Source organism: Papio anubis, chromosome 20 (genome assembly GCF_008728515.1).
Source record: "Papio anubis isolate 15944 chromosome 20, Panubis1.0, whole genome shotgun sequence".
NCBI classification, from domain to species: Eukaryota; Metazoa; Chordata; class Mammalia; order Primates; family Cercopithecidae; genus Papio; species Papio anubis.
Window position 1 is genome coordinate 4,322,999 of NC_044995.1, and position 16,193 is coordinate 4,339,191.

General features: G+C 53.1%; 1 protein-coding gene across 16 annotated transcripts in view; it reads left to right on the top strand.

The window, feature by feature from the left end:
• CCDC155 (coiled-coil domain containing 155) overlaps positions 1-13,916 on the top strand; it is a 30,667-nt gene extending 16,751 nt beyond the window's left edge. For 11 of the 16 annotated variants that reach the window (XM_009194955.3, XM_017952587.3, XM_009194957.4 and 8 more), the window contains 11 exons: positions 2,944-3,021; positions 3,297-3,353; positions 3,669-3,728; positions 5,023-5,087; positions 5,252-5,339; positions 5,804-5,926; positions 8,822-8,880; positions 10,851-10,896; positions 12,933-12,997; positions 13,075-13,185; positions 13,288-13,916. In XM_009194955.3, coding sequence (XP_009193219.2) covers positions 2,944-3,021; positions 3,297-3,353; positions 3,669-3,728; positions 5,023-5,087; positions 5,252-5,339; positions 5,804-5,926; positions 8,822-8,880; positions 10,851-10,896; positions 12,933-12,997; positions 13,075-13,185; positions 13,288-13,429 — 894 coding nt within the window. In that variant the 3' untranslated portion in view covers positions 13,430-13,916. Of the gene's footprint in view, positions 1-2,943; positions 3,022-3,296; positions 3,354-3,668; positions 3,729-5,022; positions 5,088-5,251; positions 5,340-5,803; positions 5,927-8,821; positions 8,881-10,850; positions 10,897-12,932; positions 12,998-13,074; positions 13,186-13,287 lie in introns of those variants that run through there. The other 5 variants (XM_003915889.4, XM_021931298.2, XM_021931299.2 and 2 more) reach the window with 4 other exon arrangements.
• Positions 13,917-16,193: the final 2,277 nt, after the last annotated feature.

Sequence of the window (16,193 nt, forward strand, 5' to 3'; positions counted from 1 at the left end):
TGGACAGATGTTGACACAGCACTCCTTTCCTGTCCTTCCTCTGCCCTTCACCTGGCAGCCCAGGCCCGCGGAGACTGAGAGGCAGAGCAGCTGATGGAGGACTTGGAGCTGGCTGGAGAGAGGGAGAGGCTGGCCTTGGTATATCCCCTGGTGTGCCAAGAGGAGGAGTGTGGTGAAAGGGAACTCTGGACTGCCTCCATGCCCCAAAGTGCATTTCCCCAGTGACCCCCTCGCCTTGAAACCCTGTGCAACTTGATAGGTTTTTGGTGCCCCTAAACTTTGGACTGGAATCTGGGCCATTTTTTGCACAGGTCCCATTTTATGGCTGGCATGGGTTGCCTTCTCCGGCCTATTGTTTTCCCAGCTAACTCCTCAGCCTTGAAGACTCAGCAGCACCTCCTCAGGAAGCCTGTTAGTGCTCCCGTGGTACCCAGGCCCTAGGCTTCATCGGAGCCCACCTCGTGCATTGTTACCTGCTTCTGCATCCATCTCCACCTCTAGAACCTAATTCCCTTTGTGTCCCATTCTCACCCAGGGCTGTGTCTGGCTCAGATGAGAGTCTGAGGATTATAAACACAGGATTTGGAATCACACAGATTTAGGTTTGAGTCCACTTACCATGTGACCTTGCCAAGTCTCAGCCTCTCTACTCCTCTTTAAAATTGGAAATGATTATACTATTAATAGTTAGGGCAACCAGACATGGCATTCCTCCTGAATGGCACAATTTGATATATATAGCACCACCCAATCTTGTTAGAAAATTTAACAAGAGTCTGGACAAGGCCCTGGACCTACCTACCAGTTTATAAGAAATAATGAGGCCGGGCGCGGTGGCTCAAGCCTGTAATCCCAGCACTTTGGGAGGCCGAGACGGGCGGATCACGAGGTCAGGAGATCAAGACCATCCTGGCTAACATGGTGAAACCCCGTCTCTGTTAAGAAATACAAAAAACTAGCCGGGCGAGGTGGCGGGCGTCTGTAGTCCCAGCTACTCGGGAGGCTGAGGCCGGAGAATGGCGTGAACCCGGGAGGCGGAGCTTGCAGTGAGCTGAGATCCGGCCACTGCACTCCAGCCCGGACGACAGAGCAAGACTCCGTCTCAAAAAAAAAAAAAAAAAAAAAAAAAAGAAATAATGATAGAGGAAAGTGGTGAACATAACCACAGGGAACAAGAGCTCAATCAGCCTAATCTGAACGCACCAATCCTACGGGACAAGGGACCTGCTTTCTTCCACAGAATGAGGCCCTAAAGAGTACCAGGGTCGGTGTGGAGGGGGGAGAAATTACTGTCAGATTAGGAGAAGTAAGAGATTTCAACCAAAAGCAATGGTGGACCTTGTTTGGATCCTCAGTCAAAGTAAATGTAAAGAAATCTCTGTAAGACAACCAAAATGAACAAGGAGCACAGGCCAGGTCCAGTGGCTCAGCCCTGTCATCCCAGCACTTTGGGAGACCAAGAAGGGCAAATTACCTGAGGTCAGAAGTTCAGGACCAGGCTGGCCAGCGTGGTGAAACCCCGTCTCTACTAAAAATACAAAAGTTAGCCAGGTGTGATGGCGTGCACCTGTAATCCCAGCTACTCAGGAGACTGAGGCAGGAGAATCACTTGAAACTGGGAGGCGGAGGTTGCAGTGATCATGCCATTGCACTCCAGCCTGGGCAACAAGAGTGAAACTCTGTCTCAAAAAAAAAAGAAAAAGGGGGCACAAACTTCCTAGTATGAGATGATACTGAGTTATTGTTAATTTTGTTAAGTATGATCGTGGTATTGTGGTTTTGCTAAAGGAAATAAGTCCTCAAGTAGGGGAATAAATGCTGGAGTAAGTACAGGTGAACTAATATGCCTGCAATTTGCTTTAAAGTAATCTACTTAAGACATCTAGAGGAGAGCCAGGTGCGGTGACTCACACCTGTAATCCCAGCACTTTGGGAGGCGGAGGCGGGTGGATCGCCTGAGGTCAGGAGTTCAAGACCAGCCTGGCCAACATAGTGAAACCCCGTCTCTACTAAAACTACAAAACTAGCTGGGCGTGGTGGCACATGCCTGTAATCCCAGCTACTCAGGAGGAAGAGGCAGGAGAATCACTTGAAGCCGGGAGGCAGAAGTTGCAATGAGCCGAGATCGCACCATTGCACGCCAGCCTGGTCAACAAGAGCAAAACTCCGGCTCAAAAAAAAAAAAAAACTCAGTTAACAAACATCTTAGTAAACAAAGCTGAGAAAATGCATATAATTATTGAAGCTGGGTGATAGATAATGTGGATAACAGGCTGCTTATGTTCTTTTGATTTTAAAATTGGGGATAAGAAATGAATCAACACATGCAAAATGCTCAGTAAGTGTTAGCGATTATTAACCTATCTAATCCTCACAGCAATCCCATAAAGTAGTTCCTAGTTTAACTCCGTTTTTGTTGTTGTTGATGTTGTTGTTGTTTTCTCCTGAGACAGAGTCTCGCTCTGTTGCCCAGGCTGGAGTACAGTGGTGCGATCTTGGCTCACTGCAACCTCTGCCTCCCCGGTTCAAGCAGTTCTCCTGCTTCAGCCTCCTGAGTAGCTGGGATTACAGTCTTGCGCTACCATGCCTGGCTAATTTTTGTGTTTTTGTATTTTTAGTAGAGACGGGGTTTCACCATGTTGGCCAGACTTGTCTGGAACTCCTGACCTCGTGATCCACCCGCCTCAGCCTCCCAAAGTGCTGGGATTACAGGCGTGAGCCACCGTGCCTGGCCTAGCTCCATTTTTATAGATGGGGGAGCCACACTCAGAGAAATTAAAGCTGAGGTCCCACCAGAATGGTGGGAGGAATTAAATGGGTTAAAACATGAAGTGCTTAGCATGAGGCCTGATGCATATCAGTCAAGTGTTTAGCAAATGTCTGCTGTTAATTTTAACATCACCATTTGCTGAAGTGAATGTGACCCACCATTCCTTCTTCTAGAATGGGAAACTGCTGGCCGAGCGGGATGGAGTGAAGAAGAGAAGTCAGGAACTGGCCATGGAGAAGGACACTTTGAAGGTGCCACTCCTTCCTAGTGCCTGACAACTTTCCACCACCCTGGGGCCATTTTTCCCATTTCCAGTTTTAGTGACTGCAGCCTGATGAGAGCAGGGTCTTCCATCAAACTGTCAGACTCCCAGGACCACCCAGGCATCCCTAAAATCCCTGAAGTCCCGGAACATCTCAGGAGGTTGAATCGGCGGGGTGCGGGAGAGCAGGGCAGGCCAGACGGAGGGCAGGACCGAGGGGAGTCCTGGGAGGTTGGATGGATGGACCGGCTCCTTTCTTGGCAGCGGCAGCTCTTTGAGTGTGAACACCTCATTTGCCAACGAGACACCATCCTCTCTGAGGTGAGGGGCCTGGGGAGGGAAAGAGATTTGCCTTCCGTGTGCGCCAGCCACTTCCTGCCCCTGGTCTAGAAAGGGAAGTCCTCCTCGGGTCTGGTCCTTGGATGTGCAGGCGGAGAGATTGGAGGGATTCCCCAGGTCCCAATGTGACCCCTCAGGGATCTAGAAGCCCTTCTGCCTGGTGCTCTCCCTTGGGCCCCAGCTCTTCTCTCAAGCTCACCCTTGTCCCTTAACCCCCCAGCCAGTCCCCCCACCACCACCCCCCACTATGTCTTTGGGGAACTGGTCCCAGTCTCATTTGGCTTTCGGCTTTCCCAGCGCACTCGCCATGTGGAGAGCCTGGCCCAGACCTTGCAAGAATACAGAGTGACGACGCAGGTAACTCAGCGGCCCTGGCCACTTCTCTTTTGCCATCTCTGGGACTTGCTGCCTCTCCTCCTCATCGCTCTTTCTCTGTCGGTGGCCGCATCTTGCTTCTTCTATCCATAATGTATGACTGTATGACTTACTGTGTGTCTCACCCTCTGTTTCTCTATCTGCCTTTTCACTTTTTTTCTGTTCCTTCCTTCCATTCACTTTCATTCTCTGTGGGTGTCTTCTCACACACCCCTCCTTATCTTTTTTTTTTTTTTTTGAGACAGAGTCTCGCTCTGTCACCAGGCTGGAATGCAGTGACGCAATCTCGGCTCACTGCAACCTCTGCCTCCCAGGTTCAAGCAATTCTCCTGCCTCAGCCTCCCAGATAGCTGGGACTACAGGCGCACGCCATCATGCCCAGCTGATTTTTGTATTTTTAGTAGAGACGGGGTTTCACCATGTTGGCCAGGATGGTCTCGATCTCTTGACCTCATGATCCGCCCACCTCGGCCTCCCAAAGTGCTGGGATTACAGGCGTGAGCCACCGCGCCCAGCCTCCCCTCCTCATCTTTATGTGTCTCTGCCAGGCTCGTGTGGGTTCCTGTCTCTGCCTCTAGGTCTAGGCTGTCTGTCTCCCTAGGCAAGTCTTCTCTGTTTGGCTCTGGTCTTTACCAGTCTCTTAGCCCTAGTGTTTCCCTTGCCTGTGTGTGAGTCTGTTTCCATTTATGTCTTTCATTTTTTCATGCATCACTGCCTCTGCCTTCCTTCTCTTAATTTTCTTGGCTGTGCTTTTTGTTTTGTTTTGTTTTGTTTTGTTTTGTTTTTCTTTTTTGAGACGGAGTCTGGTTGTGTCGCCCAGGCTGGAGTGCAGTGGCACAATCTTGGCTCACTGCAAGCTCCTCCTCCTGGGTTCAAGCGATTCTTCTGCCTCAGCCTCCCAAGTAGCTGGAACTACAAGTGCACGCCACCATGCCCGGCTAATTTTTTGTATTTTTAGTAGAGACGGGGTTTCACCCTGTCAGCCAGGCTGGTCTCGATCTCCTGACCTCGTGATCTGCCCTCCTGAAGTGCTGGGATTACCGGCGTGAGCCACGGCTCCCGGCCTCTTGGCCTGTGCTTTGGCTTCTGGATTCCTGTTGCTCTCTGTCTCTCTTTGGCTTCCTAACATTCTGTCATGGCTTTCTGCCCTTTGTCCCTAGGCAGTGTGTGTCTGGGGAGGCCAAAGTAGTCAGGAAAGTGGAAAGAACCCTGGAAGAGGAACCCAGGGATGGGAAAAATGGAGAGCCAGATGTGCCCCCCACTTCCTCCTTTGCAGGAACTGAGGCTGGAGATTTCACGCCTGGAGGAGCAGCTGAGTCAGACCTATGAGGGGCCCGATGAGTGAGTGGAACTTCATAGGGTAGGAGGAGGCAGGAGGGGAGCCTAAGAGCAGAGACACCCTGGTCTCCAGCCCCAAGGTGGGCAGGGAAGGGAGGCCAGCATGAGCCGACTGAGTGGCCACCAGGCACAAAGGCCGCCTTCCTCCCTCCTCCCTGTGTGGCCAGGCTACCTGAAGGGGCCCAGCTGAGAAGAGTGGGCTGGACCCGGCTGCTGTCCCCATCGCTGGGCTTGGAGATCGAGGCCATTCGACAGGTGGGCCTAACACCCCCGGAATAAGCTGCAGGCCACTAAGGCAGGATCTCCAAACATCTCCCCACTCTGATCCTCACACCAGCCTAGCCCTAACCCACATTGCTGCCAGAGGCTCCCATCGCAACCTTAGCTTTTCTCTAACTCTATCTCAGATCCTAACCCCAAACCCACTGCCAGCCCCAGGCCTATGCCAGACCCCAGTCCGATCCAGCTGTGACTCACCCCTATCTCATCTCCCTCCATGACCATCTCACTCCTTAACTTCATCTCGAACCCAGACCTCGGTCCTGGCAGCAAACCCTCCCCTGTTCCTGCTTCTGCCCACTCCCCACACCAGCCCCACACCAGCTCTTTTCTACCTCTCATCCTATTTTCAGCCACACACCTAAACCCGTTTCTGTCTCTGACCTTGTCTTCTACCTTAACATGGCTCTCCCTGACCTTGGAAACACCTTCTGTCCCAGAAACAGGAAGTGGCAATTGCTGGTCTCTCCAACCCTCTGTGTGGGGTGTGGCAGTGGGAGGAAGTCATCTATGATACCAGTGAGGATGCTGAGTTTCCATCTGAAGCCCCAGCTGGGGGACAGGTGAGCACAGGAAAAGCTCTGAAGTCCAGGAGCTGGAAAGGGGCCCGGAGCGCCAGGTGCCGCCCTGGCCAGCCCATTCACTCACACCTTTGCTTGTTCCCCATTTGATGAGAAAATGTTAATTGAGAGCACACTGTGTGCTGGACACCCAGCCACAAGCCAGACCAGACACCACCCCTGCCCCAGGGACTGACCTGCCAGTGTTGGAGACAAAGGTGAACAAAGCAAACACACAAATTGCACTGTGGCTTTTAGTGTCGTTTTGTTGTTTTAGAAAACACGCTCAGGAATTGCGTGATTTAAAATTGTACTACTGTAGGAAGGGAATAAGCAAGTTGTTGATGCTAACATTTTAAGGATATATTAAGCATTTATGTTTCAAATATAAGTACCTTTAAGAAAAGCCAGCAAGCTCACTATGACATCTTTAACTCAGCAATAACCATTGGGTTTTTTTGTTTGTTTGTTTTTTGTTTTTAGAGACAGGATCTTGTCTTATTCTGTTGCCCAGAGTGGAGTGAACTTGACTCACTACAGCCTCAACCTCCTGGACATAGGCAATCCTCCCACCTCAGCCTCCCGAACCACTGGGACTACAGGCACCTGCCACCACACCCGGCTAATTTTTTTGTGTTTTTCAGTAGAGACAGGGTTTCACCATGTTGGTCAGGCTGATGTTGAACTCCTGGTCTCAGGTGATCTGCCTGCCTTGGCCTCCCAAAATGCTGGGTTACAGGCATAAGCCACTGCACCTGGCTTTTTTTTTTTTTTTTTTGAGACAGAATCTCACTCTCTTCTCTGTTGCCCACGCTGGGGTGCAGTGGCATTATCACAGTTCACTGCAGCCTCAATCTCCCTGGACTCAGGTGATCCTCCCACCTCAGCTTCCCAAGTAGCTGGAACCACAGGCGTGTGCCACCATGCGTAGCTGATTTTTCTATTTTTTGTAGAAATGAGGTCTCCCTACGTTGCCCAGGCTGGCTGAACTCCTGGGCTCAAGTGATCCTCCTACCTCAGCCTTATGATTTTATGCCAAGGACTTGCACAGGCTGTGCCAGTGCCTCGAAGAGTGCTGGGATTACAGGCATGAGTCACTGCTCTGGGCTCTCTCTCTCTCTTTTTTTTTCTTTTAAAGAAAATGTTGTAAACAGCTCTGTAAACGATGCTGTATTGTCTTGAGGACTGTACCACTTCAAAGCTCTTTGCCATCCTTCAGGAGAGACTCATTTGTCTGATCACTTTTTCCCTGGTTTGAGAAAAGCTTCTGTGTTTCTCGTGGACAGCAGAGCTTGTTTGGGTTCTCACTGAACCCTTCCGGTGTCTCTGTAAGGCAGGCATCCTCATCTTGTTACTCATGGGAAACTGAGGCTCAGGGAGAAATCACATGTCCATGGTCACACAGCTTGTTGGGGACAGAGCCTCATCCCTCAGACGTGTCAGTCAGATTGGGCTTCTGCTTTGAGCTCTCAGATGCCCCTGAGAGACAGGTTTGTCAAGGGGAAGACTGAGCCAGGCCTCAGGGTGCAACCTGCGATGGGCCCAGGCATACAGAGCTGAGTCCCTTAGGGCCAGGCCTCTCAGTGCTCAAGGCCTGATAGGAGAGACCCTGCAAATGGGTTGGCCCAGTGCAGAATGATCATTGTGCTAGAGGTGGGGGATGGGCCTGTGGCAGCCCAGAGAAGGGGTATCTGTCAGGTCAGAGACTGGGGGAGATATTGAAGAGAAACTGATACTCAAGTGGAAGGAAGGAAGAAAGGAAAGAGAGGGGAGGGGAGGGGAGGAAGGAAGAGGGAGGGGGGGGGGGGGGAGGGGAGGAGGGGAGGGGGGGGGGGGGGGGGGGAGGGGAGGAGGGGAGGGGAGGAGGGGGAGGGGAAGGGCAGGGGGAGGGAGATTAAGTGGTTGGAGGAAAGAGAGGCCTTCTAGGCACTGGCACAGCCTGTGCAAGGCCTTGGCATAAAATCATGATATGCTTGAGGAGTAGAGGGTAGCTGTGGGTGACTAGTGAGAGATGAGGCCAGGGCCAGATCATGAAAGGAAATCTCTGACAAGCTAACAGATTGTACTTTTCTTCGTAAAGCCACAGGAAGAGTGAGGTCAGCTCTGGGCATGTAAAGATCCCTCTGGGACCATGTGAGGGACCTACTGGAGGCAGGGAGGAGGCTGGAGCAATGGTGATGAAGCCTGAGCCAGGCCAGGGCCCTAGGGATGGAGGAAAAGGGACAGACAGACATAATTGGGGTGGAGGGACAGAGCGGGGATCAGATGGGATGTGGGTGATAGGGAGGGAGGAGAGGAGGAAAGACTTGGAACTTGTGACCTCATGGGGTGAAATCTTGAGGGATGTCTGGGGGCTGCCTGGAAGCAGTTGGGTGCACCAGCCTGGAGCTCAAGGATTGCATTTAAAAAACAATGTCAAGTTGGTTGTTGAGGTCAAGGGCAATGCTGGTATGTCTCTGGAGAAACCAAGAGGTACTTGGGTCCTGAGGGGGAGCAGATGGACCCAGCCCAAGTCTAGGAACCTGGGATGAGAAGGCGGTTGGACAGGTAAATGCTGATCTCCTCTGGGACCCAGATAAGTGTACAAGATCTGTGGAACATTCAGGAAGTTTAGGCGACCGGGACTCCTGGGTCCTGTCAGGGAAGGGGGCTTGGTGGCATCGAGAACAACCCTTTGGTTTTTGGCTTCTGCCCTCAGGGGGATAGTAGGGCCATCCTCATGTAGGGGAGCACAAGAGGATGGTAGGTTGTAGAAGGTGGTGAATTCATGTGCAGGTTGCAGCCTGGAAGACCTTTTGCATATGGCGTCTGGGACCAGCGGGGAGACAGTGGGCACTGTTAGGGTTGGAGCTTTGAGTGAGAAGAATCAGAGAAGAACTAACCTTTTTGTTTCCACAGAGAAACTTCCAGGGACAGCCAGCGCACCATGGAGAAGGAAGGAAGGAGCCATCCATGTGGTAAGGAGCTGAGCCATCCATCTGCCTCAGCGTGACACCCGATTCACAGATGTTTAGAGTAGGAGGACTGGGTGAGCCTTGAGGGGGTCGGCATGCCACTCATTCACTCATTCTTCACATCTTCCCAGAGCAGACCCTGGACCTGCAGGCCAGGAGATGAGACCTGGCCCTGCCCTCAGGTCTAGGAGGAGATCTGGTTCCTGACGCTGCCTCGGGGCAAGGCTCTTAGCGAGGCCGAGGCAGGCCACCATGCCTGAATGGAGCCCTGTGGGAGTGGCGTTAGTATAGGAAACTCTTAGACAAGAAGACACAATTGTCAGGCAGAAGGGACAGCTCAGTCACATGGTCTTTCTCTCACTGAACACACCTTTCCCGAGGCTCCAGGGAACCTCTTTGGAGAGCTCCCAGTCAGCTGGGAGATCTTGGGGGTAAGGGGGGCCTCTGGAATCAGCGTGGATTCAGATTCCAGCTCAGGTACTTTGCAGTCAGGCTGGTGTGAGCATTTGGTCGTATGCTGTGAAGTCCCAGCCCTGTGATTGGGATGTGATTGTTAAGAGGCTGTGTCCAGGCCTCTGAGGATGGAGAAAGCACTAGATGACTGGGCCCACCCTCCTCCAGGGCCCTGGCCTTGGGGCCTCTGGTTTCCTGTGTTGCTTCCCTCTCCCCCTCCCCTCTTTCAGGCTCCCAGCTGCGGCTACTAATGAGGCTGCCTGCCAAGGCCTCTAATTGGACTTGTCTGGGAAGAGCTGAGATTGGGCGGGATGGGAGCTCTGGAGCTATGACCTCCCTTTGCGTCACCAGAGAAAGGAGGGGAGAAGGGGCTGAGCAGTAGTGGAAGTCGGGAAGGCAAGTGCCATGCGAGTTTCCGAGTTTCCAGGTTGGAAAGCTGGGAGTGAGGAAGCTGGTGAATACAATGGCCCCTAAAGGTAGCCAGCGGTGAGGACTTGGACCTTGAGAGGGGTTGGGTCCCAAGTAGAAGTTTCAGGGGATCAGACAGTGTATGTCTGACTGGGGCCTAAAAGTCTAGATCCCTTATTGCGTGGGAGCACAGCTGTATTCCTGAGGGTATCTCTGAGGGTTTTGGGTCTGAAGCTGGTGGTAGTGGCAACTGCAGGGCTGAATCTCTGCTCCCCAATGAAGGCAGTGGCTGGTGGTGTGGATGGCTGGGTCTCTAAGGGGCATTCAGGCTGGGCAGCTTGAGGCCTGAGTCCCCAAAGCAGCATTTCAGGGACTCAGAGGGCTATGACCCTAGGAGGGGCCTCCCTAGGAGCCTTCCCCCGAGGCAGGGTTGGGAGCCAGATGTCCTCCTAGACCAAGACTCTGAGACTCGCTGAGGGCAGGGCCAGGTCTCATCTCCCAGCCCATAGGCCCAGGGTCTGCTCCTTGGAAGATGTGAGTGAATGAGTGAATGAGTGGCATGCTGACTCCTCAGTCCTCCTGGAAGAGGGGCTTGCACACCTGAGAGGACTGGGCATGGGGAAGAGCTCCAGCAGTTGGGTTCTGTGGGCTGGGAGGTCTGAGTTGGAGTCCCAGTCCTCAGACAGTACCCAGTGACAGCCATTGAAAAATGGCTCAACCCACTAGACAGGAAGGGCGTTTCGACACGTGCTCTGGGGCCTTACAGAGGCCTGAATCTCTGGTACTTTGGAGGGTGAGAGAGCTGGAAGCCTCAGTTCCCAGCTGGGGGATCCGCTGGGGAAGTAGTGGCTGAGAAAACCACTCTGAGATGAAGAGGCCCCCTTATTATTTTAGTGGTCACAGACCCTTTGGATCATTTTTTGAAAATTCATGTGAAAAACACATGCAGGACACCCCCCAGGCCCGTCCATGCTGCCTGGCCTCCCCTAGGCCTGTCCATGCTCCCGGGCCTGTGCTAAGACCCTGCTCCAAGGCTTCCCTCCCAGCCCATAGTAGGCAAAGGGAACCAGGGAGGAGAGGACGATGCCAGCAGTGACTTTGTTGGCCCTCAGGTTGACCAGAAGAGAGGAAGAGGAGGATGCAGAGAGCCAGGTCACGGTAGGCAGTCCCCAGCACCCCTCCCCAGTCCCCATCCACTCCAAGCCCGCAGAGGCTGAGTCGTTCATTTCAACTCTTCCCAAGCCCCAACCTCACACCCCACCTCCTCAGGAGCAGAGAGAAAAATCATTTGGCCAAGAGATAACAAGGCCCTTGCTGTAGCTAATGAGAGCGATGGCGAGGTGGGGGGAGGCCTGGAGGCTGGTGGGCGGCCAGGCTGCTCCCAGGGGAGCCCCCCAGCCACACACACAGGGCTGCAGCCACCACACCGCAGGCCTCGTAGACGTGGCTGCACCCCCGGATTGCATAAATGCACACGCACATGCGCCCACACTCGGGAGAGGTTGGGCTGGCCCTCCCCAGCCAGCCTCAGAACTCCCTGGGGGCACAGTGCCCACAGCCCCCCTGCCTGCAGCCACACAGGCCAGCTCCTCTGCTCCTCAGAGCCCAGTGCCCAGTGGAGGTGAGGATTTCTGTTCTCAGGCAAGGACAGGGAAAGCAACTCGGTAAGGAGAGGTGAGGAGCCCTCGGTTCTGAGCTGAGGAAGGCAGGAGCTGGGCTGGAGTCTGCCTGTTGTGTGTCAGGCACTGTCAGGGCCCTTGGGGCTCTCCAGGGTCCAAACTGGCCAAGATGGCTGCCTCCATGACGCTTAGCTACCAGCGCCCTGGCCCCAAAGCCCACCTCCTCTCGACATACCACACTCCCTTGCAGAGACTGGGCTCCACCTCAGCTTCCTCACAGCTCACACGGGGATAACCTCTTCCTAGCTCCTAGGGTGGGGAGGAGGGTTAAGGACCGCGTCATAAAGGGCCTGGGTCCCTGCCTGGCACAGCAGGTGGTAAAGGTGAACATATTGATTGTGATTGGTGTTCTGTTTTTATTTACGGCCATTATTATTGTCATTCATCATCCTCATCTGAGTCGACAAGGTGTGGGGGTAGGAAGGCCAGAGACCCATAGAGGTGAGGCCCTTCCAGGGAGACATGGGGGATGAGGCGGCACAGTGAGTGGGGCCTAACCCTGGAGGGACAGCTGGGGCTTTGATCTTTGAATCTTCAGATGAGGTGTTGGAATTAATCAGTGAATTTAGCATAGTTGCTGGGTGAAAGGTCAAAATAAAAAATCAGTCATATTTCAGTATAGCAACCATGAACAATGAGAACAATACATTTGTAATTATGCCATTTATAATGGCATAGTGTTTTTGTTTTGTTTTTGTTTTTGAGACGGAGTCTCGTTCTGTCGCCAGGCTGAAGTGCAGGGGCGTGATCTCAGCTCACTGCAACCTCCGCCTCCTGGGTTCAAGCAATTCTCATGCCTCAGCCTCCTGAATAGCTGGGATTACAGGCACCTACCACCACGCCCAGCTAATTTTTGTATTTTTAGTAGAAACGTGGTTTTGCCATGTTGGCCAGGATGGTCTCCATATCCTGACCTTGTGATCCGCCCGCCTCAGCCTCCCAAAGTGCTGGGATTACAGGCGTGAGCCACCGCGCCTGGCCTATAATGGCGTGTTTTTAATTAGTAAAGCATCTGCTGATTCTGGCATAGGCAGGAAGACAGGATTCTGCATGAGGCCAGCACAGGGGTGGGCACCTGTGGAAGATGTGGTCTCTGCCCTCGGAGAGCTGACATACTTCCAGAATCCAGTGGAAAATGGAGGTGATGATATTGAATAGCTCACACAGACACGGAGCACTCACTAGGTACCAGGCGCTATCCAAGCTACTGCCCTCACCTTTTTTTTCCCCCACATTTACTCATTTAGTCACCATGTTAACCCTATGAGGTGGGGACATCCCTGGCCAGCAGATGCGGAAAGAGAGACACGGAGAGGTGTGGTGACATGCCAAGGACCCTCAGCCAGAGGCTGGCAGAACTGGGAACCCAGCCTGGCAGCGCATCTCAGAGAAGTGCACTCACTTAACTCCTGAGCTCCACCACCTTCTGTGTGGGCACTTATGTCCAGTGGGCTGACCTGAGGACCTCTCAGTCCAGAACCCAGTGCTTCAAATGAATCTCTTTTGTCCTCCCAGGCTGATCTCCCTATGCCTCTAGGAGACCCTCGCCCTGGAGACATCCCAGAAAGCCCTCCAGAGAGGTAATAGGACCCACGGGGTCCTGGAGGGAAATTGGGGACGAGGAAAAACCCAGTGGTGATTCCCTCCTTTCCCCCAGCAGGCCTGCGCAGCAGGAACTCCAGCAAGCCTTGGTGCCTGTGATGAAAGAGCTGGTCCCAGTCAGGAGGAGGCCCTGGGGCCAGCTCTGCCTGCCCCCACAGCGGCTCAGGTGTGCCCCCAGGCATCTCCAGAAGGAAGGAGGTGGTCTGACCTTGGGAAGAGCAGGGGCTGCCCGGACCCTCCCCTAAACGCTCTCCCACCTCCCCACCAGGGTCACTCGACATCCACTGATCCCAGCTCCGGTCCTGGGCCTGCTGCTGCTGCTGCTGCTCTCTGTCCTGCTGCTGGGCCCGTCCCCACCTCCCACCTGGCCCCACCTCCAGCTCTGCTACCTCCAGCCCCCTCCAGTGTGAGAGGCTCCACTTGCCCCTCAGAGCAGCGTCTAGCTCAGTAAATCCCCCGGCCGTCTCTCCACTCAGATCCCCATTGTTAGTCCAGTGTTGCGCCGGCTTACCCCAGATACAGTACGGGGGATCCACATCCCTGTGTTGGGTTTTTATGTGAAGTCTGCTAGTTTTTTAATGTTGACATTTCTTAACAATAGCAAAACTCCCCAGTAATGGATTAAGCACTAAGGATTATTCCTTCACAAAACAAGCCTGGCAAGGGCAGCCGTGGGCACACAGCTAAGTCTCGTTGCCTCAGGGTCGGGGCCTCAGTGATTCTCCTGTCCCCTCCCTCATGCTCAGGAGTTGGCGATTGTAGCTTCCTACATCACATCTGCGGGAGACGGAAACTTTTCCCTTCCTTCTTATAAAGAGAGGCAGTAGCCTCCGTGTGCAGTGGGTACATTCAAATCATACTCGTAATAAAAGAGAAGCAGTTGCCTGCCCAGAGCCACCAGCAGACTTGTGTTTGTTTCGCTAGCCAGACTGTTTGGTGTGACCACCCTTTACTGTAAGGGAGCCTGGGAGACCTGGGAGGTCAAGTACCTCTGCGGAGACTGGGTACCTTGAAAGTGCCTTGCCACACACCTCCTTCACACTGAAAACCAGTGCAGGGCATGGACCCAACAAAACACTTTGGGAGTCACCTACACACCACCACCAGTGTGCAGCTGCTGAGTGGCCTTGGCACGCATCGCCAGGCTGCTTTGAAGGGCTCCAGGATATCTCCTCTCCCTGATCTCTTTCTCCCTCCTATCTTCTCTACACCTCTGCCTTGCCCTCCTGCAAAAGGATCCTGACTCTGTCCTGCCACCCCACCATGGGTAGGAGCCTAGGTTGACCCAGTCCTAACTGCATCCTAACTTTTGAAATTGCATATACCTGGATTCCAGTTATCCTTTGTCGCTTAGTAGCTCTAACAACTTAGGAAAATTCCTGCTGACTTTCAGTCTTATTTGTAAAATTAGGCCAACTCCAGATAGTTTTGAGGAATACAGTCAACTGATTCGGCTGGAAGGTTACAGAATTCTTTTTTTTTTTTTTTTTTTTTTTTGAGACGGAGTCTTGCTCTGTCACCCAGGCTGGAGTGCAGTGGCCTGATCTCAGCTCACTGCAAGCTCCGCCTCCCGGGTTTACGCCATTCTCCTGCCTCAGCCTCCCGAGTAGCTGGGACTACAGGCGCCTGCCACCTCGCCCGGCTAAGTTTTTGTATTTTTTTTAGTAGAGACGGGGTTTCACTGTGTTAGCCAGGATGGTCTCGATCTCCTGACCTCGTGATCCGCCCGTCTCGGCCTCCCAAAGTGCTGGGATTACAGGCTTGAGCCACCGCGCCCGGCCCAGAATTCTTTCCAGACAAGTGACATTTGTGTTTAGTCTTGAAAGATGGGTAAGGTTTGGCTTACAGTCAGCAGGGGCCCAGGGAGGGTGTCATAGAGGTGGGAAAGAGACCAGTGTGTGTGGAGAGCCATGGGCAGCATCCTGTTGCTGGATTTAAAAAAAAAAAAATTTAAAAGATTTGGAGTCGGGAAGGGATTGAAGGTTACAGAGTGGTGGGAAATAAGAGAGGTAGGCAAGAGGCTGTGAAGGAATTTGAACACCAGCTTGAACTTTATTCCCCAGTGCCCGTGAAACGGCTGTGAGCAAGGGAAGGTAGAACTCTGGGTGGGAAGAAGAGGTTCGGGGCCTGTGGAGGAGATGAATGAATGAAGGGGATGAGAATGAAGGCCAGCAGGTGGGGAGGAGTCTGGGGCTGTGGTCCAGGTAGGAGAGAATGAGGCCTGAGGCAGGGCATGTGGGTGGAGAGGAGGGAAAAGCAAAGCCAGGGCAGGGCGGGAGGGACCAGGCTGGAGACTGACAAGCTGTAAAGGATAGCAAAAGGGGCAGGACAAGGACAACCCCTGGGACCTGGTCCAGTGACTAGGAGACAGTGGAGCCATTCCCAAGATAGGGAACCCATGATAAGGAGTGAGTTCAGGGAAAGACTCAGTTCATTTAGGGGCTGGAGTCCTGAGCTCTGAGCTCCCAGGCTGGAGAAGGGGGTCTGGGTGTTGTCAGCTGTGGGTGGTGGCGGAAGCTGTGGGGACTGCTGAATTTGCTTGAGAGTAGAGTGGGGAGGGAGGAGGTTCCAGACACCATTTTGGTCAAAAACCTCAAATGTTCAGAAACGGATCAGGGAAAAAATAGAGTGTGGGAAGAGACCAGGCCAGTGCCCAGCTACCAGGCCCTCGGGGAAACAGGAGGAGGCTCTTCATAGGGTCGTTGTGAGGTTAAAAGAGCTAATACAAGCACAGCATTTAGAAGAGTGCCTGCTGTATAGCAACTGCTCATTAACATTTTAATTCCATTTCTCCATGAGAGTAATGGAAAAGTCGAGACTTTTGAAATTGCACATACCTGGATTCCAGTTATCCTTTTGTCGCTTAGTAGCTCTAACAACTTAGGAAAATTCCTCCTGACTTTCAGTCTTATTTGTAAAATTAGGCCAACTCCAGATAGTTTTGAGGAATAGAGTCTTTCCTTTGTTATTTGGAACGACAGAGAAACAGTCCCGCCCCCACAGTACAAGGGCCAATTAGGGCTCGGTCCGCCTCCCGAAAATGCAAACTTTGGGAGACCTTGCCAACCACATGCGGCGGCCCCGCTTCCCGCGCAGCAGACGCGGCCAGCTCCACCCTCTTCTTTAAACCAATGAGAGCGCGGTCCGCACGAACGGCGCCCCAAGCGCGCAGAT